Consider the following 23,731-nt stretch of genomic DNA (forward strand, 5'->3'; position numbering starts at 1 on the left):
GGAGGTCTTGAAATTCCGAAATGAGCTCAAAGAAGGGCTATACAGTTACTTTCCAAACTGGGTCGAGCGCATTCAAATCAGGGGCTCCAGAAAGCTATGCAAAGCTGCCTTCAGGCACCGGGAAAATGGAAAGAAGATATCACAGAAGCTGAGGGCCGAACCCAAATGCTTGAGCAAAAATGGACTTTACAGTAGCTGAGAAGTTGGATGCATTGTCATGCATGGACGATGAGCAACCAACAACTGGACTCCTAGGTCTCCTGGCAAGGTCCCGATCACCATCATCACTTTCAGAACATTGACAAGAACCCCATCCCCACCGTCGACACAGGTCCTGCCCCTGGCGCCACAACGAACTGGAAGAGGAGTCGGAAGGGTTGGAACGTACCCAAAGCTGCAGAAAATAGAAAACACACACACACACACGAGAAAAGCAAAAGTCTTGGAATTATTGGATTGGTTGGATTGACATTTTTGATTCTGGCGTTGGGTATTGCTAACAAGGACGGGCAGGATGGTATCATTACGCTGCAATGCTGAATTGGTATTGGGATTAAGATCAGGACAGCAAATAGACCTGATCAAACTCCTGATTGTGTTATTAGTTCTTATCACGCCTTTTATGATATATTGGCTACGGCCAAAAACATGGTCCGAACATCTGGCTCTTCCTTTATCCTGTCCTTGGTATTGTGCCTTGGACTTGACTGAGACTATCTCTATCTGTATCGTCCCAAGATCCGACTCATGTACAATACTCCCTCAATTTGATATTTGTCTTCTCATTTCCTCCTTTCTAGCATCTCTATGACTCCCAATGTGGTACGATATGGTACCGTTCTCGTCCATTACCCGACACTGCGCCACCTGATTCTGGCTGGTCGATAGCCATATTCGTATCTATGGTGCTTGAGGGGGATCCAGCCGTTTCGATGTTAGGGTTTCGTTGGCGGTCCTGCTGCGTCTGCTATGTGTAATACAACCTTTTGATGCAGCGCCCGAGGGGTAGAGATCAGAATAAGGTATGGATGATCAAGGTCCACCGTGTTCGCGTAGTGCTTGATGTTCATGCTTGCTTTAGGTTCTCGTTGAATCAGACGTGTCCAGAGAAGGGAAGGTGAGAAGGGCGTCGACATTACTCCGGTTGAGATGTGACATCGAGAGTGTCGACCTCGGGATGGCCTGGTTACTTGTCGAGTAAAAGCGAACCAATCCTCGAAATGCGAACATGCGGGGCAAGGATTCACTTGCTCCTTCCTCTCACTCGGGCTTATCAAATTCAACTCAGATGTTCGTTCCAATTCTGGTTCATCCTGCCCATCCACTCGTCTTCAGTTCCAACAACCAAGAAAAAGAAAAAGAAAAAGTCACTCCGACTTCGCAATAACCAACCTCTTTTCCAACACCGGCTGTATCAACGCTGCTACCCACTCATACGTCGTAAATAAAATCCCACCCGCCAGCACCGTCCGGCCCAGCCTCATCGTACTCCCTCTCCAAAGCCCTCGGACGCCATAATCCGCCACGACACTTTTGAGCGCCTCCACGACACCAGCCCCCTTAACGCTCTGCGCACGTGTCTTCAGCGTATCGAATGGCTGCGTGCCAAGCACGACCACGGTCCCGGCGACCGCGCCGTTCGCAAACGTCGTCGCTGTCGTCTGCGGAATGTTCTGCAACCGCTCAAAGTCTTTCAGAATATTATACGTGCCGAGCCTGACGGCCGTGGTGGACGCCTGTTTGAGCGTCGTCGTCACGTACCCGCGATACAATGCACGAACGAGTCCGTGTTCGCGCACTAATGTCGCGGTCGCATGTAACGGGTTGCGGAAGCGCTTTTCGTGTCTGGCGTCGTCAATCAGGGCCGTCTTAATACGCTCTGTCGGCGTTACTGCGAATGTACTTGCGACAACGCCTGCCGTGATGCCAGCGAGCAGATTCCTGGCTGGGGACAAAGTGCCGGTTTCGGGGTCCTTGAATGCCATCTTGATACTGTCGAAGGAGATGAATCGGATCGCGTCCTTAAGGACAGTTCCGGCTACGAGAGTCTCGCATCCCTTATACAAGGAGCGCGGACCTTCCACTTCAATAACGTTCTTGATCACGCGGAACGGGTTGCGCGTGGGCGTGTCTTCATGCAGCTGGACGCGAGTTTTGGCGAATTCAAACGCTGCAAAGTATTGTTAGGACCCTGGTTTCAGTACCGAGCTCAGGCGGAACTGGGATTTTATGCATCCGATACTTACGATAAGTGATTGCGGCCTCCACACCGCCTGCTGTTCCTCCTGCGATCAATGAAACGAGCGGGGATTTGTGAGAACCCTATTGTTCCAACAGCAAATTCAACCGTTAGCCCTTCGCCTAATGTACCAGCTTCTCCCAAAAAATGAAAGGAAGAGTGAATTCAACTGGCCGGCAAAACGCCGAGGCAACATACATCGTTAGAAACCATAGCGACAAAAGCCTGAACTCCGGCACTGAGGGGGAAAGAAGCAGAACTGTCTGAGGTCTATCGTCTATATCTGGCAACCCAACAACTGAACGAACGGAAACAAGTAGTGATTTAATTGTATAGAAGGCGTTGAGGGGGCAAAGAGAGGCGAGCCAAGGGGGAAAATTCGGAACCGAGGTCGGAGAGATGGAAATGAAAGTAGCAAGAGCTGACGGCCGACACAGGAATCATTTTTCATGCTGCTTTTACAGCCTTGTCTTCCATTACGGCCCAAGACTACATAACTGTACAACAAAGGCAGAGGGCGTCATGCATGTTCAAAAGGGTCGAGTGGTCCAGTGATTGTAATTTTCAGCTAGGGATAACAATAGTACAAGCGGTCTTTGACGGGTTACACTGGCCGGCTAGATGGTTCAAACTCAGATACCTGGGGGAGAATGGGCCTCGCCAGGCTCACATGCTAGACTTCAGACACAATTCCATGAAGATCCGAGCTCCTCCAGAGATCATAGGTCCTCATACACATTTCCCTGGTTGTCCTTTGAGCCGCATGACGCACGCAGCGACCCACTCACACCGAGAGAGGTATATTTTTCATCTCCGGTCCCAAAGGAACGGAACGGATCGAAGTTTCGCGTTAGGCAGCAACCCAGCGATCCACCGGCACAGTTCACCCCAAAGCGAGCCATATCTCTGCCCCGTGCGATGACGGCTTTGAAGAGCCTCAGCGCGTTTGTCGGCAGCAAGGTATGGCGGTATAGCTTGGAGATCTGTTTGAGATCGCATATGCACTGCAGGAATTTCAACACTGGTGTTGGGTAGATTGCACCTTACTTACCCAAGAGAAAAGAGCAACCACAATTCTTTCTTCAATATGTGTAGTCCACACTGGAGATAATGAAACATGACCGCTCGGCCATTTCGCGAAGACTGTCTCTCTTCACGGTGTCACGGGAAGAGAAGAATTGTTTGCGGTTCCCGACCAGAACCATGGGTTCAGCACAGGCAAACGTGTGGGTCTCAGAGAGAATGAGGTCCTCATCTTGGGCAACCATAAGTTGACCTTTGCCGCTCTGATGGAACCAAGATGCTTTTCAAGCTCAAGCAACTGATCAAAGGAGCCATCCAAACATATCGTTTGTCTTGCTGCGAGTATTGGCACAACAAAACGATCTTAGTAGTAACATCCTTCGCAGATCACCGTCAAAATGCCTCGGGCGTTTTTCTCGATTTTCAAAACTGTCAAGTCCAGAAAACAGGGAGCTCTCTTCAGGAAATCAAAACGCCCACGAATAGCCGAATCGCCAGATGAACAAGAGCATACCGCGGTCATAATCGACGAAGAGTCAAGCCGGGAGGCTATCGAACTCAGGAAGCTGTATTTGTCAAGTTACAGTTCGTGGCCAGGAGTCCACCAAACCCATAACGAACCCAATGGCTCAGTCGGCCACCGTGACGATCAAATCGACAAAAGGTGTACTTGGCCCAGCGTCCTTCCACCGCCTATCAGACCAGAACCAGAGAATCCGGAAACGGGTCGTGAGAGCAGACGATCGTCCCTGTGCAAGAATTTCACGGAACTCAGCACGATCATGGGCGAACATCACGATAGAATCAGTGTCCTCCTGGACCAGATCCACACCCCAGCCACAGTCGAGGCTCAGGAATCCTGGGGATCTATCGCCACCCTGTGTATCAGACTCCGATGCGAATTGGTTAATCTTGAAAAGCTAGCGGACAAGTCGGAAATCCACCCAGTATCCAGCTTCTGGGTCAAGTCTTGGAAAGTAGTATACGAAGTCCGCGGATGTATTCAGCAATTGAAGGAGATTCTTGGCCAAATCGACGACGACTACAGGTCTCGGTGTGGCGGGATGAAGGACCCCAAATCCAGCGATCGTCTCGAAGGATGTAGACTTCAGGGGTTCGGGCGAGAAGTCGATCAAGTGAGACTTCGATATACGTCAACGGCCAAAGCCATCTTTGAAGTCAATCGCTTTGCGATGGGTGAACAGAAGAGAGATGTTCGGAAATTTGAGGGATGAGGCCGAAATGTCGTTTTGCGTGGTTTGGAATGTACGATATGGGAGGAAACGTCGGACGGCAGTTCATGTGCTCTGGTCTCTGTACGATTAGCGTATAATAAAGAAAGGCAGATGCTGACTCCGATATATGGCCAGGAGTGTCATTGTTGCGACCGCGAAGGGACATTCGTGGATTCGGTTCAATTCATATGCAATCGCAGTCACAAATTTGAGAACTTCTTCTCTGGTGATTGATGGATCCAGCTAGTTCCTTACTACCAATTCCGCCTCCATCATTCGTCCAGAACCATTGACACCGATGTTGGACTCGTTACACGGCAAACGGTCCAGTTCGGGCTGGTGGTGGTTCTCTTCACATTCTGTGTATTGGGAAGCCGCTACAAAAGGAGCTGGGAGCCGTCAGGTTCAGCGAGCTGATTGTGTAATGATTAAACAAAGCAACAATAGAGGATACGAAGTCGAGCACAATCACGACGGCGGATGAACAAGACATGCTCGGAACAATTTTTCGCTGACAATGCAAGCTTGGTAGTCATGTGATTTCAAAAGCAGCTTGAGAGATGGAAGATGAAATCGAGACAAGCATAATCGTGTTAGATTCGCTGCCATGAAGGAAGTAAATTTCCTTTCAGCTATTTCTTGTGTTGCTACATATCCTGTCCAAAGCATCGTCCATAGGCTTGAAGCCTTGGAAACGCGTCGTGGTAAAAACATTGAATAAGTAACTCTGGCCCAAGTGCCCCCATCCTTTTGCGGAGTCTTCGCCCTTATCTGAGAAGGCCATCTTGAGTCGAAACGCCATTACCTCCCTCGACCATGACTGGACGCCGTGCTTCGCTATAGCTCAACCTGCCTCCCATCTCCAAGATCCGAGGTCACAACAACAGTTTCATCGGAAACGCCGTTTTCAGATTGAAAGCCAAAACGCTGGCCTGAATTCGTGGTGACTGCCTCTTGCATCATTCGCATGCCTTCTTCGGGGCCCTTCAGGCTTGCTTGCCGGAAAGCGTTCTCCATTTCTTTCATTCTCTTCTTGAACGAAAGTCGATCCAAAAATAGCTGTTGTCGGCCCTTTTCCAGGTCTCTTCGTTCTGCTTGGACAATCTCTTCCATTTCCGCGAATTGGGCCATCTTCAGCTCAAATTTCTGCAATGTCAGGTTGACGGCGGCCCCAACCACTCGTGTCACCTCTCTTTCTTCAAATGAAGCCAGACCGCTTGAACGAGCGGCGGTTGTTGCCAGAGCTGTAGAGGCAACATCACTGAACGCAGGAGCAGAATCGTTGGCTTCAGTTGACGCCTTTCCGACTGCGGTGTCATCCACTTCCATCGTGTCCCCTGATTCGACATTCTCTTTGTCTTTAGCAGGTTCTTGTTTGGCTTGCTCAGTCTGCTCAGCTCCTCCCATTCCTTTCTCAAGCTTCGCCCGTAACTCCTTTTGCATGGCTGCAATAGAACGTCCAGACGCGGTAGCAACAACGGTAGGATCGGCGAGTTGAGCAAGGAAGCTAACCACCGACATGACAGGGTTATCCATTTGACTAATAGGACTTCGTCCTGTCAATGCCTTCAACGTCGATGTGCCATTCAGAAGCCCATCCTCCATGTATTGGTCGCCGATGTCAAGGAGCAAGAACTTCATAACACATTCTTCTCTCGTTCTTGTCCCAACATGTTTTGCGATCTCGTTCCAGTTATCGTCGAAGTTTTCTAAACCCTCTAGCAGCAAGAGAAGTTCTGCATCCGTCCAAGGCGCATCTTTATCTGGAATGTGGGAATACGCAGGTTCCTCCATTTTGACAAAATCCGAAGAACGGTGATTGTTGGGCATTCTGGACTGGAAGTAACAATTCGGACACAAATCGTACTTGATCTCGTTCGAGTGTGCACTGCTCGACACCGGGTCCGATTTGGCGTAATGGAATCGACAGCGGGTACAGTCAATGCCACAGGAGTAGCAGTTGAAAGACTTTATGGGTTCTCTTGCGGCGATATCCATAGCTTTGGTCGCAGAACTTCCAGAACCAGTGCCATTTGCGGTTGCTCCGTCGCCATTCGTTTGTTTCTCTGGCTCTTCGCTCGTTTTGATCTCCTTTCCCTTTTCATCATACACATTGCGTCGGAGTTCGAGGTTCAGGTCCGTTTTGGACGCAGGAGTCGCTGATGTGGCTCGATCCGTGGAGGGATGTGGTTTTCCCGGAGTGGTGATGGTGTTCTGTGCAGGTTGGAAGGGCTGCAATCCTCGTGGAGTGTCTGCGGTCACGCGGAAATGTCCCGTGAATGGAGGCCCAATGTTCGTCGGGCGAGTTTGGGGATCGACCTGCTAATGTCAGCATTGCGACAATTGGAACCTGGGCAATTTCGTACTTGGTAATTGATGAGACCCCATTGTTCCAAGAAAGCATGTACTCGCATGATGGCGCAAACATCACCAGCCAAATTTCTTCGACATGCGGTCACAGTGAGATATTCGACAGGATTTAGACGGTAGGTGTTGATCATGAAGTCTCGGTAATCCTTGTAAACAGCCGGTGTCTTGCTTCGATTTCGACTATTGAAGAATTCGGGCAAGGATTTCTTCTCCAAGGGATGAATCGTCTGCAGGTCAAACCATGTACTGTAGCTTGGAAGAATGATCTGATGTGTTTGAGTAACCAGGTGTGAGTTGGCCGCAGCTTCCAGAGATGATTTTGCCTGCTGCGATTGGGTATCTTCGGCGTTTGTTGCGGCAGGTGTGTCTTGAGTGTCCTCGACATTTTCTTTTTCAGTGTCGTCAACATCCTCGACCTTGCCGCCGTCATCAACTCCGCCCATTTCAGCATCTTCTAGATCGGCCTCGGGTTCGTCCTGAACGGGCGGTGATTTCGGCGCATCTGGAGGGTGGGCGGACATGGTACCATTTGGGTCGCCAGGAGTGTCAGCATCTGGTGATGGCGTGTTAGAAAGACTTTCAGAGAAATATTCAAGATGCGATTAAGAACGGAAAGATTTGCAGGTGACAATGGCGCGTACCTTGAGTCGCCTGTGTTGGTGTATCAGTGGCAGCAGGGGCATCGGCACCATTTGCAGTCAGTCCAGCGACATCTGAAGTCTCCTGCTTCAATTCCACGGGCGGTTCTTGATTGTCGTCCATCACGAATGTTGGTCAAGTGAAGGAATCACCCCAACCTCTCCTCACCTTCAGGGATTTACAAGTCTCCCAGGGTGGCTCGGATGTTGAGGTACTTGGGCGCCGCTATGCTCAACACCAGGAATTCCGAATCAGGCTGTCGACAACAGTGGCAATGGAAGTTTACGGGATGTGAATCAAAAGTCGAACCCTGGTCGCGAAACTGCGCGACTTTGTATCTCACCCCAAAAGAGTTTTGGGGCGGACAAGGCAGTGCCAAGAGAAATCACGTGTGCTGCCGCTGGCCGGAAATAGTCTCTAGCCTCAACCTCTCCCCTCTGTGTTAATGGCTGTCAACTCCAGATGTCGTGATGTTGGATCCTGGTGACTGTTCTACAGCTTGTTTACCGCTCCTTCACACTAATCAGTCTTCATATTATCGGTAACTGAGGATGACAACATGGAAGCTCCGCGAAACATTCCTCCCATGAAACAACGCGCCCACCAGGCTGGGCCTTCCAGTGAACGGATGTCTATGTGAGGCTTCAATACGATCACTATTTCCAACTACGTGTCACATGGCGTGAGGTTTGTTGTTGATGACACTGCTGTATCTGCGTTTCTTCTATAACTTCTTCAATCCCATCCTGGGCGCAAGTCCTCCGTCACCATATCAGCGACGGCCGGACATGCTTTAAATTCGACCCAATGACTATTCCTCCAATTTTGCAGATCATTCTTCAGGAGATATGCTTTGACATCATTCCAGTTGCAGCCGTTTTCTCCTCCCTGACAAACCCATTATCGCGATATCAGCCGCAGTGGTCAGATACAGGTGCCTCGAATTATCAGACCTGGCAAAGCCTGGCGTCTTGCGCGAAGTTCGCCGTCAAACCGCCATTGAGGAATGTGAGATAGCGTATTTATCAGGTGGACATTGTCCTCAGATGCCGGAGGACTGTCGATGTCTACACGAATAGACCATTGAAGGACACCCGACTTTCCGCATTTATATGCCTTGTCTTTCCCTTTTCCCTGTTTCCTTGGCCCTACCGATCTTGATAACAGAATACATCATCGTTATCAAGGCAAGATCAATGATGTATCGTGGATTCCGAAAGACGTCGAATGGGACCACGCTTTCACCTTCTAGGAGCTGTATCTTATGTGCGGTCTGAAGAATCAGGTTAGTGATCAATTTTGCCAAGGATGTCATGAAGCTGGACCTGTCCCTGTACCGGAGGAAGGGAAACACATGTACAGAAAGACACCACTATCCTGGCCCTTTTGGAAGCCAGTGAGCAAAATTGCGGCCAGACAAATCATGGGCCCAGTCTCGGAGATAGTTGAGACGTCATATAAGGATTGTTTCGCTTTTTTACTGGATTTTCCTCGATGTCATCAATGCGATCAAAGAAGGCACCGGAGGATCTCATTCCGATGATCCGACTGAAGGATACTCCCAAAAATATCATGAACAGAATGATGGTGAGACATGCCGTAAGACCGAGAAATTCAAAGATATATCTTAAAGGCTGACCTCTTTACGCAAACCAGAGAGTTCCTGATGGAGCAATACCGTAACTACAGGCAATAAGTGGGAGAACTTTCGAAGTTGATCGACATTCATATGCTGCAATACGGCTCTCTTCTCGGATCTCATTCCTGCAGATCTACAGCGTCGATTGCGGCAGAAGACCCATGTCGTTCAAAGCACCGCAGATCGACCTGGGGATACCAGTCTCCGTTTGATGTACAAGAGTGGCCTGAGATGCATCTTAGAGAAGGGCATATACTATTGTATCAGAAGCACTAGCTACTGGGGAGGGCTTCTATTACACTTGGAGGATCGCCAGCATTTGCGTCGTACGTACTGGATATGAATGAGTGAAATCACTTGATTTGAGAAATCCATTTGGCTAGTAATTCAAAGCGGCGGGGTCTTCATCGCGCAGTTCCCGTTTCCCTTCTTTTATACTCTTGCGTTCTCCACTGATAGGTGAAGGACTAGCCGAAGAATCGTACATGATGGACAAGTAGATTCCGGTGAAGAAATCATCGACCGCCCTCGGGGCCTACCTAAATATCCGGCAAAGGGCCGGAGGGCGGCCTTTTTGCGCGCATTGCCAGCGCAGTCTGCGCATGAATCTGGAAGGAAATTGCGGATCTAACTTCGCAAATATCTTCTCGGAGGTGTCTCGTATGTTCTCCCCGGGCATTTCAGACTGCTAGGTCGAGTAGATATGATCAAGAGTATTTGGGCAACAGGTTTCGCGGCCGTTTCCGTACCAGAACGATCGAGAAGACCGAAAAGACGACATATGCGACATTGCTAAAAGTTGATATAGGCTTAAGGATGTAAGTACAATGTCTCAGACACTTCAAGCAATAAATGTAGTTCAATCGACGAGAGAGGAAGTGAACCTGGCTGTACGGCAGACTGCTGAACTGGATGGAAGACGCGGTCGACGCGTCTGTGGGGAAACGCGTCGTGTTGCAAGAATTCTGCTGGCACCGGTGTACAGAATGTCATACTCATCTTGGTTCGAGGACATTGTTCTTCTCGAACACGACAAAGACCCGAAATCAACCCGGCAGGATCAGTATCATTCCTTCATGTCCTAACTCCACCGACCTCGAAGCTCTGCATCAAGGCCCGTGGGCGGTGTTGAGAATACAATCGAACACACCCATGCTTCCCTGAGCGGCTCGAGTCCGCCGTCTCCTTCTACAGGATCTCAATCCTCCCGATCCAACCCAGGCCCAGACGAAATGCCTCTCTCTTCATCTCCCATCCTTTACCCTGCAAGTTCCTCGCCTTCGGCAGTTACCAATACAAAGAAACGCCGACTATTTCAGCCCTTTCCCACCCTACCTCATCCAAAGAAAGCTAAAATTGTGGGAGGGTTTTTTGATGACAGTGATGAAGATGACGACAAAGGCAGGGACAAGCCAGCGGACGTACAAAGACAACAGGATCCTGGCCCAGAAGCACAGACATTGGCCACAAATCCGGAAAAGCATGATAGTGCAAACACCAATTCTGAAGCAGTGCCACAGAAAATCCCTTCTAGTCCAATTCTACCACCTCTTCCTCGGCCTCGGTTGAGAAGACTACCACCAAAGACGGTGAATGTGCAGATATCAACCGGCACTTCGTTGAGTATTCCCTTGAGGAAAGAGTCAGAAGCTCTCCCATACGAACAGACAATTGCGCAACGGTCGACGACAGTTGCGGGTCGTGCAAGGAAATCATACTATGGCGTTGACATCCACAAGCTCATGGACGAGGCACAGACACAGCGTCAACTCGACGAGTTCGAGAAGCAAAGAAAATCTCAGCAAGCAGCAGAAATACCTCTTCAAACCCGGACGAATGCCGTCATACCCAGTTCGAAGTCGACCGTGCACCAAATGTGGACCGAGAAATACCGTGCAAAGAAGTTTACCGATCTTGTGGGTGATGAACGTACTCATAGATCTGTCCTGAGATGGCTCAAATCCTGGGATGAACTGGTCTTTCCCGGTCATTCGAAACCCAAATCAATGCGGATATTTGACGAAAAGGATCAAACTCAGCGACAACACCGGAAAATTCTGCTATTGACGGGACCCCCAGGACTTGGGAAGACCACTTTAGCTCATGTTTGTGCCAAACAGGCCGGATACGAAGTTCTCGAAATCAACGCAAGCGACGACAGGAGCGGGGATGTTGTGAAAGGCAGGATCAAAGATGCTCTGGGCACTGAAACAGTGCGTGGAATAAAGGAGCAAGGTAAAGCGAGAAAGCCAGGGCGCCCTGTCTGTGTCGTCGTAGACGAAGTTGACGGCGCTACGGCAGGACCTAGCTCAAGTGGTGGTGAGGGTGGCTTTATCAAAGCTCTAATCGATCTAGTTCAACTTGACCAGAAAAATTCCGCCCGGGGAGGAAATCAAGAAGCTGTCGGAAACAAGAAGAAAAAGGACGATAAATTCAGGATGCTCAGACCTCTGATTTTGGTGTGTAACGATGTATACGCACCTTCACTCCGACTACTACGAACCAGTTCCATTGCAGAAGTTGTTCATGTGCGAAAGGCACCAATCGACAAAGTCATTGCTCGGGTGAAGGCCGTTTTCGAAAAAGAAAATATTGCTTGTGACAATGATGCTGTCCGCCGGCTATGTGAAAACGCCTGGGGCTTGGGCATGCGAAAGCAGAGAGTCCCTGGATCTCGAGGCTCTGGAGAAGGCGATATCCGAGCAGTGCTCGTACAGGCCGAATGGATTGCACACAAGTTACGAACAGATGGAGCCAAAGCTAGATTGACACGTCAATGGTTGGAGCCCCAGCTCGGAGACGCTATGGCAGAACAAAAAGGTCTTGGACGGGGCGGTGTCCGGGAAGTCGTTGAAAGAGTATTCATTGAAGGAGCTGGTTTGCCGAATCTTCCAACGGTCCTCTTAGCAGATGACGCCAGGCTTGTTGCCGGGTCGATAACCCATCCCATTGGAGTATCAGACCTTCGAAAGCGGGCAGCTATTGCTACTCTAAGAGAGATGGCAGATACCTGTGGGGAGCACGACCGCCTCATTACCGAATGCTTCGCTACGTATCCTACACAAGTATATCAGGATGATGTTCAGCTGTCAAAACCAAACGCGAGTTACGAGTGGCTTCATTTCCACGACTGCTTATCAAATCGTGTATACTCGGGCCAGGAATGGGAATTAACACCTTACTTGAGTACGAGTGCTTGTGGTTTCCATAATCTCTTTGCAACAGTCGATAAAGGTACCAGCTCTTGGATCGACGAGAAGCCTGAGGATGAACAAGTGGACTTGCATCCTTTCAGCGGTCTCAAGGCAGATTTTGCGGCTTACGAGGCGGAGAAACGAAATCGAGCACTTCTTACCGAGCTGCGGTCGAGCCTCTCCGGATCTTTGCTGAGATTGTTTAGCTCTCTTGACACTCTGGCCACAGAGCTCGTCCCAGCCATAGGCAAAATGCTCGCACCGGAAATCAAGCCGATTGTAATTGGAGGTTCTGGTGGATCTGCCAGCGTCGCAAGTGTACGGAAAGAAAGCGAGAAGGTATGCATCAAGAATGCTGTGCGAACAATGGTGGCTCTCGACATTTCGTTTGAAAAAGTCCGCGTCGAGATCGAAGGTGGTGGAGCTCATTCAAACGGTGGCTTCGCGTATAGAATGGAACCGTAAGTCTTTACCATGTCATGTGTGACCGAGGAGGCCGTTGCTGATAGATCTTAGCCCGCTTGATACTTTGTTCAGCTTTCACTTGGACAAATCGGCATCATCAATTGGTCCGGTACGATATGCTGTACGTCAGGTGCTGGATCAAGAGCTCAGGAAAGAAAATTTATTGCTAAACTCATTGGCAAGACAAGCCCGTTCGTCAGTGGCAGTGGCAGAGCTCACAATGGATGTGGACGGAGATGAAGATAAGGAGAATGAGACCCCTGTGGAGAAGGCCAAACAGACCATGTCGAATGAATCGGGGATGAAGAGAGATTTCTTCGGCCGGATCATCAACGAGAGTCGACCCAAGTCCGCAGGTAAAGGAGCTGCGGTACAGATGACAATGTCAAAAGGAAAGGACGAAAGTCGGGTGTGGGTTTCATTTCACGAAGGATTTTCCAACGCCGTTCGGAAGCCGATAACCCTGAAGGGGCTGATGGAGGGCTTTTGAGCTGTGTTTTGAATAGGGGTCGCAAAGCAGCTGGTTCTGTATCCGGATATCGTAACTGTAAATGCAGTAATGAGAGACCGATGTTAAGGAAGCGATCAAAGAGTATCAGAAACATTTTGTAAAAACTATCTGGTTACTATATCCTCCAATAGGGGAAGCTGTGTATACCTCAAGATCTTCACTTCATCCTGTACTACTCAGCCTCGACCCTCGACGTTACGTTCTCTGCACCTCCCCCAAAGCCCCCAGCCTCTGCATGCCAAAACCTCTGGCCACCCATTGATGCTTGGGTCACGGATCTGAAATCCGATAGACGGACTTAACGACACTGGCCTTCCCCGTCCGCAACCTGTCCGACCCCGACCTGGATGGCCTCCAGCCCCCCGAGCTATGTATCCTGGTTTTGCTGATTCCGATGACTACGTACATGCCTTCGTTCTTTTCCTTTTAGACCTCCTGGGAGTTCAGAATTTTTCCTGCATCTAGCTGGACCTGCCATTTGCGGTATTATTGAGACCACGCAGGCTGTCATACTTATATATATCCGTCATCCGTTTGCGGCATGAGCCGTACCTTGGATGGCTCATCTAGGACTCCCGGTTGTGTTCCTCCACTGGCGGGATCTATCCATCAATGAGAGCTATTCTGTGTCAAGGGAACGATATAATCGCAAAGTCCCGTCACAGACCTCTCGCTCGAGTTGCTCGGGATGTGCATCATAGTGATGTTCAGATTACTAGGTGCTATTGTACCATTTGTGAGCTAAGAGTAGGGCATGGGCCGCAGAGGTCGTTGAGGGAGTGAGTGAAGTGGCAGCCAGGTACTCTTTATCACTGTGAAACCCCTTCTTCCACTGTATGCTGTAGTTCGAACGACAAGACTCAGCCGCACGCAGCTGACCAGAGGCGGGAGAGCAGGTAACCTTTTTAGGCTCTTCATGCATTGGTTGAAGGTGTTGACTCTAGTAGGGCTGTAAAATCTTGATGGCGCGAAGCAGCGGTACTGTTCTTGTCCTCCCAATACTTCTGAATGGCGTCTCCGAACAAAATATCCTTGGTCGATGGAAGCTCTTCTACCGTGAGCCAGCAGCGCTTCTCGGAAGAAGACCTGCCAGGTTGCGATCGAGTACATGACAAAGCCAAGATAGAGTAAATTAGCTGGGGAAGAGAGGGTCGTCGGCGCATGTGGCTTCCATATCCCGAGTCCGGTGGAAAGATTGTGACACTGCCCAAATTAATCACCTTCAAACAGTCTCCGTCCACCAAGGTGTTGTGGAGGTTGACGTCTTGGTTGAGGACTATGCAATGATAAATGTGATTGAGGGTTTTGATCAATAATGACTGAATCCAGCTTGAGCGAGAGACGACTCCTGAGGTAAATCATGGGGTTTGACGTGAGTTGAGAGATCGCCCTGCTTCACGTATGCCATTTCATCGATCCAGCGTCCTCGTCTTCAACGCCAAGATATTTGACGATGCCTCTATGGTCTCCCAGATGCTCATAGATATTTCTTTCCGTAGTAGTCATGCCACAATACCTACCATTATTGACGGAATCGCCGGGAAACAGTTTCGACGCTGGACGATCGGAGTATCGTTGGTTTTGAAGATGATGACGGAAAATCCTGAGCCTATAACGGCATCTGGACGCCGATCGATGATAGTGATCGGTTTGGTAGAATCATCTGGCTCGATGCATTCAACAAGGGTCGTTGACATTGTTGCGCAAGAGATAGATTCAAGGGCAGCCGGTATGGCGGCGGTTGGGTCTCAATTCAGAAACAAGTTGTCCCTGGTTCGAGGACATTATAGCCTGAGGATTACGCCGGTCTTTCTAGTGGTGGTAAAGAGAGCCGAAGCGTGACTGGTGCAATCGCAGTGGTTCATGGGAGAATCCGGATAGATCACGGATTGTTTCGTCATGTGACCCTTGTCTTTTATACCGCTGTCGAGTCAGGAACCTGGAGAAGCAATAGAGATCCATCATCTGCCTTTCTCCTGTACCGCTGATGTGTAGCTAGAAGTAAACTTACCATGATACCTCTGCACCATATCGCGGTATGGATCATGGAGGACTAGGTATTCAGACGGCGGTATCCTACCGCCTCTTACAAGTCCAATGCAGATTTAGGTGCCTCTGTTAGACTATGGGCTCTTGTGGCATCTCTTGCTTGGGTGTGACGATTGATGGTGAGCTGTTGATGTACTGTATTAATTAGGTGGAAGTTATCAGTATAGAAAAGGGCTGAGCCGGGAGCAGAAAACAGGGAATGGCTGAACGGCTCTCGGCAGCCGACCACGTGAGATTTCATGGTCCATCATAACATGTGAAAGCGGACGTGGTGGCACATGTCGATTTTCATCATCACTACATCCCGGTAGCTTCTTCTCTCTTAAAATGGTGATAGAGACGTTCGATCTCGCCATTCAAGACATCTCACCCAACTGCGCCCCATCATGGCAGCACAGTCCAAGTTGCTCCCTCCGGGGCGTACCGTCAAGCAACTGATCTCGGAACTGACGTCTCTTTACCTCAAGCACCGCACGAACATCTCCCGAACCGTCTACATCACCTTGGTTGTCGCCCTGATCCATCGAGTCTACAATGCCGTCTCGGAACAGAAAGCTGCCGCTCGAAGGCAGGCCGAAATTCGAGCCTATCAGTCAGTCAGCAACGCAGATTCAGACACTGCAAATCAGGAACACCGGAAGAAGAGGGTGGAAATAAACAGAGAGTTCTTCCGCAATCTCCTCCGTCTGCTGAAAATCGTCATACCCGGCTGGCGAAGTAAAGAGCTACGACTCCTCGTGAGCCATAGCGTTTTCCTGATCTTGCGCACCCTTCTCTCCCTTTACGTCGCCGATCTCGATGGCAGAGTCGTGTCAGCTTTGGTCAAGGGGCGTGGTAGAGACTTCATCTTGGGCCTGGTATGGTGGATGCTGGTAGCCATTCCTGCAACGTTTACCAACTCGATGCTCCAGTACCACCAGACCAGACTGGCCCTCTCTTACCGCACACGATTGACGAGTTATGTTCATGAAAAGTATTTGGACAATATGACCTTCTACACTCTATCGGCGTTGGATGACCGGATCAAAAATCCCGACCAGTTGATTACGGTGGATATTTCAAAATTCAGTAATTCATTGGCAGAATTGTACTCCAATCTGGCCAAACCCATTCTTGACATGGTCATCTACAACTATTCTTTGTCGAAATCGGTCGGGGGAGAAGGACTTTTTGCAATGGCCTTGCTTGTGCAAATATCGGCCAACGTCATGCGTGCCCTCACCCCTCCTTTCGGAAAGTATGTTGCAGATGAAGCAAGACTGGAAGGAGAATTTCGCTTTCAACACACTCGACTTATCGATTACAGTGAAGAAATTGCGTTATACGCCGGCCACGAAGCAGAAAAGGAAGGATTGGATAAAGGATACTTCACTCTGATCAAACACGTCAACCGGATACTGAGGAGAAGGCTCTATCATGGCTTCATGGAGGACTTTGTCATCAAATATTTCTGGGGTGCTCTGGGCCTCATCCTATGCTCACTACCTGTGTTCTTCAAGATTCCCGGCCAGACACTAAATGCTGTAGGTGATCATACCGAGAGCTTCGTCAAGAACAGACGGATGTTGCTCAGCAGCTCGGACGCATTTGGGCGCATCATGTTCTCGTACAAGGAAATCACTGAGTTGGCTGGATATACGTCGAGAGTTGCCGGACTTCTGGACGTCATGGATGAAGTTTCAGCAGGGCATTTTGAGAAGAAACTTGTCAGTTCTGCAAGCATTGAAGAAAATGCGGCCGTTTTGAAAGGGCGAGGCACGATCGAAGAAAGCGAGAACATTGAATTCACCGATGTCCCCATTGTCAGCCCGAATGGCGATGTTCTCGTCAAGAAACTGACCTTCCACATCCAACCCGGTGATCACCTGTTGATCGTGGGACCCAATGGTTGTGGAAAGTCAAGCTTGTTCAGAATTCTGGGTGGCTTGTGGCCTGTATACGGTGGAAGGGTCCAGAAGCCGAATTTCGACGAAATATTCTACATCCCTCAACGACCATATCTCAGCAGAGGTACTCTTCGAGATCAAATCATCTATCCAGACACTCTATATGAGTTCCGAGCCAAAAATGGGTCGGAGGCAGCTCTCAGGGAAATTCTTGGGATCTTGGAGATTGAATCCGTGATCAATAGGCCTAATGGTTGGGATGCCGTGGAAGAATGGAGAGACGTCTTCTCTGGAGGTCTACAACAACGTATTGCCATGGCGCGACTGTTCTATCACAAACCCAAATATGCAATCTTGGATGAGTGCACCAGTTCTGTTACACTGGAGATGGAACGAAAAATGTACGAAACCGCCAAGAGCCTAGGAACCACTCTCATGACCGTCAGCCACCGACGAAGTTTGTGGAAATATCATAGCATGATTCTGCAGTTTGATGGCCAAGGCAACTATGTGTTTAGCAAGCTCGATGCAGAGAAGAGAATCAAGCTAGAAGATGAAAAGGAGGAGCTGGACACATTGCTTCGTGGAGTGGATGGATGGAAGGCCCGACTCATGGAACTGGAAGGATGATTCAGGTGGGCTGTGGGTCTTTGTCTGATCATCATTGTCCAGGTGCGATATAAAGCCATCTGGAGATATGTCCCTGGACTAGATGACTTCGGGTCTTCTGGCGAGTAACGCTTCCTCAAGGCCAACTAGGCTCCTTTGTTTCGCTTCGCAGCTGTGACACTACCCATCAGAAGACTTAAAGGGATTACCGCACATGCTGTACATACTTTGAGAAAGTCTGAGAAGCCAGCCCGTCCACCAGGGGAAACAAAAAAAAAAAAAAAAAAAAACCACCAAGCCAAACCAAACCAAAAATGTTGTCATAGTTCGATCTCCTGGCTGAGATCCACAATACCGTTTACACATTGACATATCAAGGGCATGTTCTGCGGCCATTGCACAATAGTTCCAGTCCGAGTTCGAGCAGACCGGCTTCGCCGCTTTCCCCCTCGATGGCAGTGGCATTATTGGCGGTCAGCAAGCAATGGTACCACGAGGTCAGGCCTTTTCTCTTGCGCACGGCCACCTTCGACTTCACATCGCATCCGGGCGATCCTCCACCGTCGATTCCGCAAGGAGTATTCGCGGAGATGCGGCAAGCCCGTGATACTTGAAACTCATGCATTCAGCAATGACTGGATCGGCAATGTCTTCGACAAGATGTCGAACCCGGAAACCTTTTCGATCCGCAAATTCCGCACCACCGGTCCCGTCCACGACAGTATATTTGACGGACCGAACTTGATACCCAATTCATCGAGAAGATCCAGACCGAGCCCGTCAAGGCGCCGAAAAGCCAGGATTCCAACTGGCCTGTCCGAAGGATTCTCCTTGATGGGATATTGAGATTGTCAGATCCCGCTGAGACGATTCATTCGAACTTTTCCATCGACCTTCAGGCTTGGAAGGTCACCATCCAAAGAATGCTAGATGGAGCACGAGGTCAGAACCCGGAGGTCTAGGCCTGTGAACCAGTTGTTGAACCTTTTCACTTCGAGGATGGGGACATGTCTGATCATTTGATCAGTCAGCATTTGGCTTCGTTGCAATCTAGGGGGGACGTTTATTGAAATGGTATGCTTGATGAGGAGGTGCTCCTCTGACGGAACGACTGGTGTGGGTCGGGTACCCTTCTGAAACAAATCTTCGGACGCTGGTCTGGTGCCCTTCTAAGAAAACGGCTTCGACATTGATCCGGTACCCTGCAGAAGTAAACGCTCCACTGGTGGCCTGGTCCTCTCCTAGAGAAAGTCCTTCGACATTGGCCTGGTGCCCTGAAGTTGGTCTGGCGTGCTCCAAAAGGAAAATGCTCTGAGCGGTCAGATATGTACCGCATCTTGGCCTCGACGAGCCTCACATGTTCAGCCGAAATGAACTGTGACCTTCACTTCTGATCAACATTTCCTCTTCCAGACTTCGTCCTGCCAAAGCGAAGCTAGTCTTGTTGACAACTGCGATATTCTCGTTTAACGAATGATTCGAAAGCCTCGTTGAATTCCCAAACGGTGTTTCTAGCTCATACAGTCGAGCGAATTGTGCGCCAAACCGTGCCTGATGTTCCAATACCCCACGGCTTCTCAGTTGTGCCCCGATTTCGCCAATTTTCGCATGTTTTCCCTAAAGGGCCTCATTTCACCAAACCTTTGCAAGCCGTTGTTCTGGCCTCGCACCGATTGAGCTATAATGACAAGGGTGGCTAGCGCGACCGCCGACAATCACTACAAGCAGGCGTCCCTGTCTGCAATTCATCTTCAAAGCTCCCGTCCAACTGGGTGAACTCGTATCTTTTGGCCTCGTGAGCCACCCTTCAAAGTCTATCACGAGTTGTCATACTAACGTCAGACAGGTTGCGGTTGTATGCGTGGATTGCCTTCAGAGTCCATCTGGGTGGAGAGGGTGGATAACGAAGACGAGCGGTCGACGATTTTGATTCAAAAGCGGAGAATTCCAAATCTTCTTGTGACCTAGAAAGAGAAGGAGGAAGACAGAAAACCATAGTCGTCGTGGATTAGTGATGGAAGCAAGCATTGGTACAGGTCACTTTCATGAAACAGACCCTACCGGACCATTCAAGAAGGTCGCTGTTGAGGTGTTGAAATATCAATTTCACGTCCACATGCACATGCATTCAAAGACATCGGAAAATATCGGGCCAGGACGTTTTGGACATAGGGCGCCGCGGGAGGAGAATAGCTTTCAATGAATCCGCTCAAGAGTGCTTGACAACGATACCTTAGTCATTCAATCTAAATTTGGACCATGAGGTTTGAAAGTCGAAACGAGCTACAGGGCTGTAAAGAGTTGCTTCGGCGCAAAGGCCGGATGCTGCAGGATCTTGGTATCAGATTAGTCACAAGACGGGTTGAACATGTTTGTTAGGATTAGGATGGCCAAAGCATTTGATGCCTCTAAACCCGTAGGAAGTCTTGATGGAGGAGTTGGCTGTTGTTACGCTATGATTCATTCTAGGATCATTCATGGTGCTAATACTGAATGGAATGCAAAACGGGTCGCGATACCACAGCGTTGCATCTTGCAGGGTTTAGGTGACTCGACAACCAACATCACGAGAGATGACAAGACAGACATACAGACACTATGACCTCGAGTCGGTGATTTCGAGGCAAATGCAGCGAAGGTGTTTCAGAGCCACCACGTGTGCAACCTGTGACATGTTTGTTTGGCGAGTTTCACCAAGCGCTCGCCTTGCCACCGCTGAGCCAAGAGCACAAGGACATTGTTTCGGCGACCTCGTATTGGAGTTTTCGGGGTTCGAGGAAAGATTGTAAGAGAGGAAAGGCTCTCATGATTGAGATGCCATAGTAGGAGGCATTTTGCCGCCATCAGTGTCATCTCCGCGGACAGGATGGATGGACACGGTCGTAAGGCTAGGAAGTCGAGACCATTCGTGCGGAGGAGTGAAAGAGGCTCGGATCGCTCCCTGGCTCAGCAAGGGACACGCCTTGATGGTGTGAAGGAGTTAGGGATTATTGTGTTCGTGTTGGGTGTCGGAGGCCGTATCAGAGACACCAAGAGGGGGGCAAGTTGAAGGTCGAATAGATGATACCATGTTAGGGAAGCAAACTACAGTATGTACAATAAAAAAAGAAGAGATGAAGAGGTTGTTTGAGTGAACTCTACTGAAGATGCCCACTGCGGTGCGCCGCTTGCAACCTGTGAATGCTGTCGCAACCCTGTCTGTCACTCAGATTGCCTGTGATTTTCCTTCCAGTTCCTGGCGCTGATCTTCCGAAGTTTCCATCGTCCTGCAAGGTACCATAATCCCTTCGATCCTTGAACCTTGTCAACACCTGTCAGCTTAGGTCATCGAAACTTATTCTCCCCTTTCCCTCCGTTGTTGACCGTACAACGATCAATCTTCCACAAATTAGCCAACCCTACAATCACTGGGCACCTCTATGTTGCAGAAAGCGAGAACAAAGCAGCCGACAAAAAGTCACCAGGCTAGAACCCAAATTTTGCTTCACCATTGTGACTGTGTAACAAAGGCTCAGCCAGCCATCCAATCTTTCTGTGTTGGCCAGGTCCTGTCATCACCCTGCCGTCCAAAACCTTACTCAGATTCTCCAAAGTTCCGGCGCACCTATTATCAGGCCTCCCCCCGGAAAAAAGACAAAGAGAAGGATCTGTGGCTTAAAAATAACTCCCCTTCTTAAGCTCAAAATCCAAAACCGTCAAACCTGCCAGCAAAACCTGGTCTGCACAACAAAGAATCTGTGGTGCTTCAGACCTCCCCAACCGAGTCCATTCAAGTCGATGCATCTGTATTTCGGATCGCCCGATCATCAGCTTAGGAACAAAGCGTACCCGGGGCCAACCAGTTCGCACTTAGACCCATTGGGAATTATTAGTCGAGGGGTGCCTCGATTTCTCCTCGCTCGGGATCCCCTGGCGCGCCAAATTGCCAATAGGTCGAGTGATAGCCTGACGATCCCCTTTCAGAACCACGGACATCTCGATCGATCATTCTTGATCAGTGTTCAGTGGAATGTACTGTAGTTCGTCAATTCCAACAATTGGATTGATCAGCCAGTGAGTGAAAAGCCAGACTCATCCCCTGGGCCTTTAATTGCAGCAAAGCCAGGAACAGAGATGGGCGGATGCATTCTGCAGCCATTCAGTGCTGGCAATTCTGGTATCACCACGTGGTGACCGGGAAGTGGACAAGCTAAAGGTGGTCTGTTCGCCATTGACAGCTGACAGCATCCCTGAAATCTTAGTTGGGTGTCTTCCCGGGAAAAACCTGCAAGCTGGGTCAAAATCTTGGTCGTGTTGGCCCTTACAACCGTACCTGACACCATACTAAAAGCAGAATGCAAGGGGGCCCAAATCAATATCTGAATGGACCGTCAGTCACTGCTGTAAGGCTTCAACCCGTGCCGCAACCTCCATCGTTAAACTCTGCCGGTCTCCCTCTCTGTCTTTTCGTGGCTTGACATTTCCAATCTTGGGAACAGTGAGGTGGTGAGGTGTGATACCGCCTGATCTGACCTGACATAGCGTCCATTAGCCTCCTCTTCGCCCTTGCCTGTCATCGCTCTCACCGGTGTCTATCCGTCCTTCACAAATGATGAAAGGAAAACTCAAAAAGCTTTTCAAGTCTGGATCCCCTGGCCGCAGCTGGACAAGGGTGTCGGTGATACGTACGCATAAAAAGATCTTCGGCTGTCACATACATAAGCACGTGGAGGTCCTCACCTGCATTATACGGTTTGTTCAACTGTCTCTTTCTACTTCTTCCCGCCCGAGGTTTTTCCTACAAATTGCGAGTACTTACTTACCAACGACTCTCTTCTACTTTAACATGCCGGCTGTTCCTATTATCAAAGAACCCATCCCAAGAAATATGTCTTCTTCTCCCGAGTTTCAACCAAAATCACCTCCCCCGGCTCGATACTCTCATTTGTTATACCTATCTGCAGCCGAGCGAAAAGTCTATACAGCCAACCTCGAAGGTTCTTCTTCTTCCTCCTCTATTCGTTCTTCACGTTCTATCCGATCAAATAACTCTACCTCCTCTGCTACAACGACATCGACGTGTGCCATATCAAGAATCAGCATGCACACACCGCGATGGGCTGACGACCACTACCCACTCATCGCCACGATCCACCCCGAGAATATCCCCACCTCGGTACCAAAGAATCACACTGCTCTCTGGTGTGCACGTCAAATGGCCCAGATCCACAACACCATCATTCGCGCATTGAACGCCTCGTGGAATCACTCGGTCTCTATCCAACCTGGTACCCAAGAAGCCGCCGACTTTCTCCTCTTCAACCAACAGCTCTTCACCACCTTGGACCAGCACCACAAAGTCGAAGACGACTTCCTGTTCCCGGAGATTGAAAAGATGCTCAAGCGACCGGGCGCCATGGAAGAAAACACCAAAGGCCATCAGTCTTTTGCCGAAGGCCTGGCCATTTTCCAAAAATATGTCTTTGTCACCAAAGCATCTGAGTTCCATGGCGTCACGTTCCGGCACATCATCGAATCATTTGCCCCCGATCTAATCCAGCATTTGCATGACGAGATCCCCACGTTGGCGTGTCTGCATGTGCTCGATTCTGACGCTTTGATGAAGGTATGGAAGCAAACTGAGCGCCTGGCGGCCCAAGATGCCGAGCTCTACTGCTCCGCACCCTGGACACTGGGTTGTCGAGACAAATCGTTTACTATTGATGGAGAGAAATGTGCCTATCCCAATGTGCCTTGGATTCTCGAGGCTGTTATCAGGAATTGGCATGCCAGGAAACATGCCGGAGCTTGGAAATTTTGCCCCAGTGATCTTTCTGGTCGGAGACGACAACTCACCGTTGCTTAGAAATGGCCCTATGGAATAATAATGAGA

General features: G+C 49.6%; 6 protein-coding genes across 6 annotated transcripts; 4 read left to right on the forward strand and 2 right to left on the reverse strand.

Moving 5' to 3' along the window:
• Positions 1 to 1,367: 1,367 nt before the first annotated feature.
• Positions 1,368 to 2,452, reverse strand: Z518_06072 (uncharacterized protein; the record flags this gene model as incomplete). The annotated part of the gene is made up of 3 exons (XM_013416882.1): positions 1,368 to 2,170; positions 2,247 to 2,322; positions 2,438 to 2,452. The coding sequence occupies 3 exons, from the start codon at positions 2,450 to 2,452 to the stop codon at positions 1,368 to 1,370; spliced, it is 894 nt and encodes a 297-aa protein (XP_013272336.1).
• Positions 2,453 to 3,660: 1,208 nt separating this feature from the next.
• On the forward strand, positions 3,661 to 4,497 carry Z518_06073 (uncharacterized protein; the record flags this gene model as incomplete). Its single annotated transcript, XM_013416883.1, has 1 exon — positions 3,661 to 4,497. The coding sequence occupies one exon, from the start codon at positions 3,661 to 3,663 to the stop codon at positions 4,495 to 4,497; it is 837 nt and encodes a 278-aa protein (XP_013272337.1).
• Positions 4,498 to 5,334: 837 nt separating this feature from the next.
• Z518_06074 (uncharacterized protein) lies at positions 5,335 to 7,629 on the reverse strand (the record flags this gene model as incomplete). The annotated part of the gene is made up of 3 exons (XM_013416884.1): positions 5,335 to 6,816; positions 6,864 to 7,420; positions 7,509 to 7,629. 3 exons carry the CDS (start codon positions 7,627 to 7,629, stop codon positions 5,335 to 5,337), a joined length of 2,160 nt encoding a protein of 719 aa, XP_013272338.1.
• Positions 7,630 to 10,377: 2,748 nt separating this feature from the next.
• Z518_06075 (uncharacterized protein) lies at positions 10,378 to 13,294 on the forward strand (the record flags this gene model as incomplete). The annotated part of the gene is made up of 2 exons (XM_013416885.1): positions 10,378 to 12,800; positions 12,856 to 13,294. The coding sequence occupies 2 exons, from the start codon at positions 10,378 to 10,380 to the stop codon at positions 13,292 to 13,294; spliced, it is 2,862 nt and encodes a 953-aa protein (XP_013272339.1).
• Positions 13,295 to 15,750: 2,456 nt separating this feature from the next.
• Positions 15,751 to 17,880, forward strand: Z518_06076 (uncharacterized protein; the record flags this gene model as incomplete). Its single annotated transcript, XM_013416886.1, has 1 exon — positions 15,751 to 17,880. The coding sequence occupies one exon, from the start codon at positions 15,751 to 15,753 to the stop codon at positions 17,878 to 17,880; it is 2,130 nt and encodes a 709-aa protein (XP_013272340.1).
• Positions 17,881 to 22,684: 4,804 nt separating this feature from the next.
• Positions 22,685 to 23,704, forward strand: Z518_06077 (uncharacterized protein; the record flags this gene model as incomplete). Its single annotated transcript, XM_013416887.1, has 1 exon — positions 22,685 to 23,704. The coding sequence occupies one exon, from the start codon at positions 22,685 to 22,687 to the stop codon at positions 23,702 to 23,704; it is 1,020 nt and encodes a 339-aa protein (XP_013272341.1).
• Positions 23,705 to 23,731: the final 27 nt, after the last annotated feature.

The sequence above is a fragment of the Rhinocladiella mackenziei genome, assembly GCF_000835555.1.
Source record: "Rhinocladiella mackenziei CBS 650.93 unplaced genomic scaffold supercont1.4, whole genome shotgun sequence".
In the NCBI taxonomy this organism is placed as follows: Eukaryota; Fungi; Ascomycota; class Eurotiomycetes; order Chaetothyriales; family Herpotrichiellaceae; genus Rhinocladiella; species Rhinocladiella mackenziei.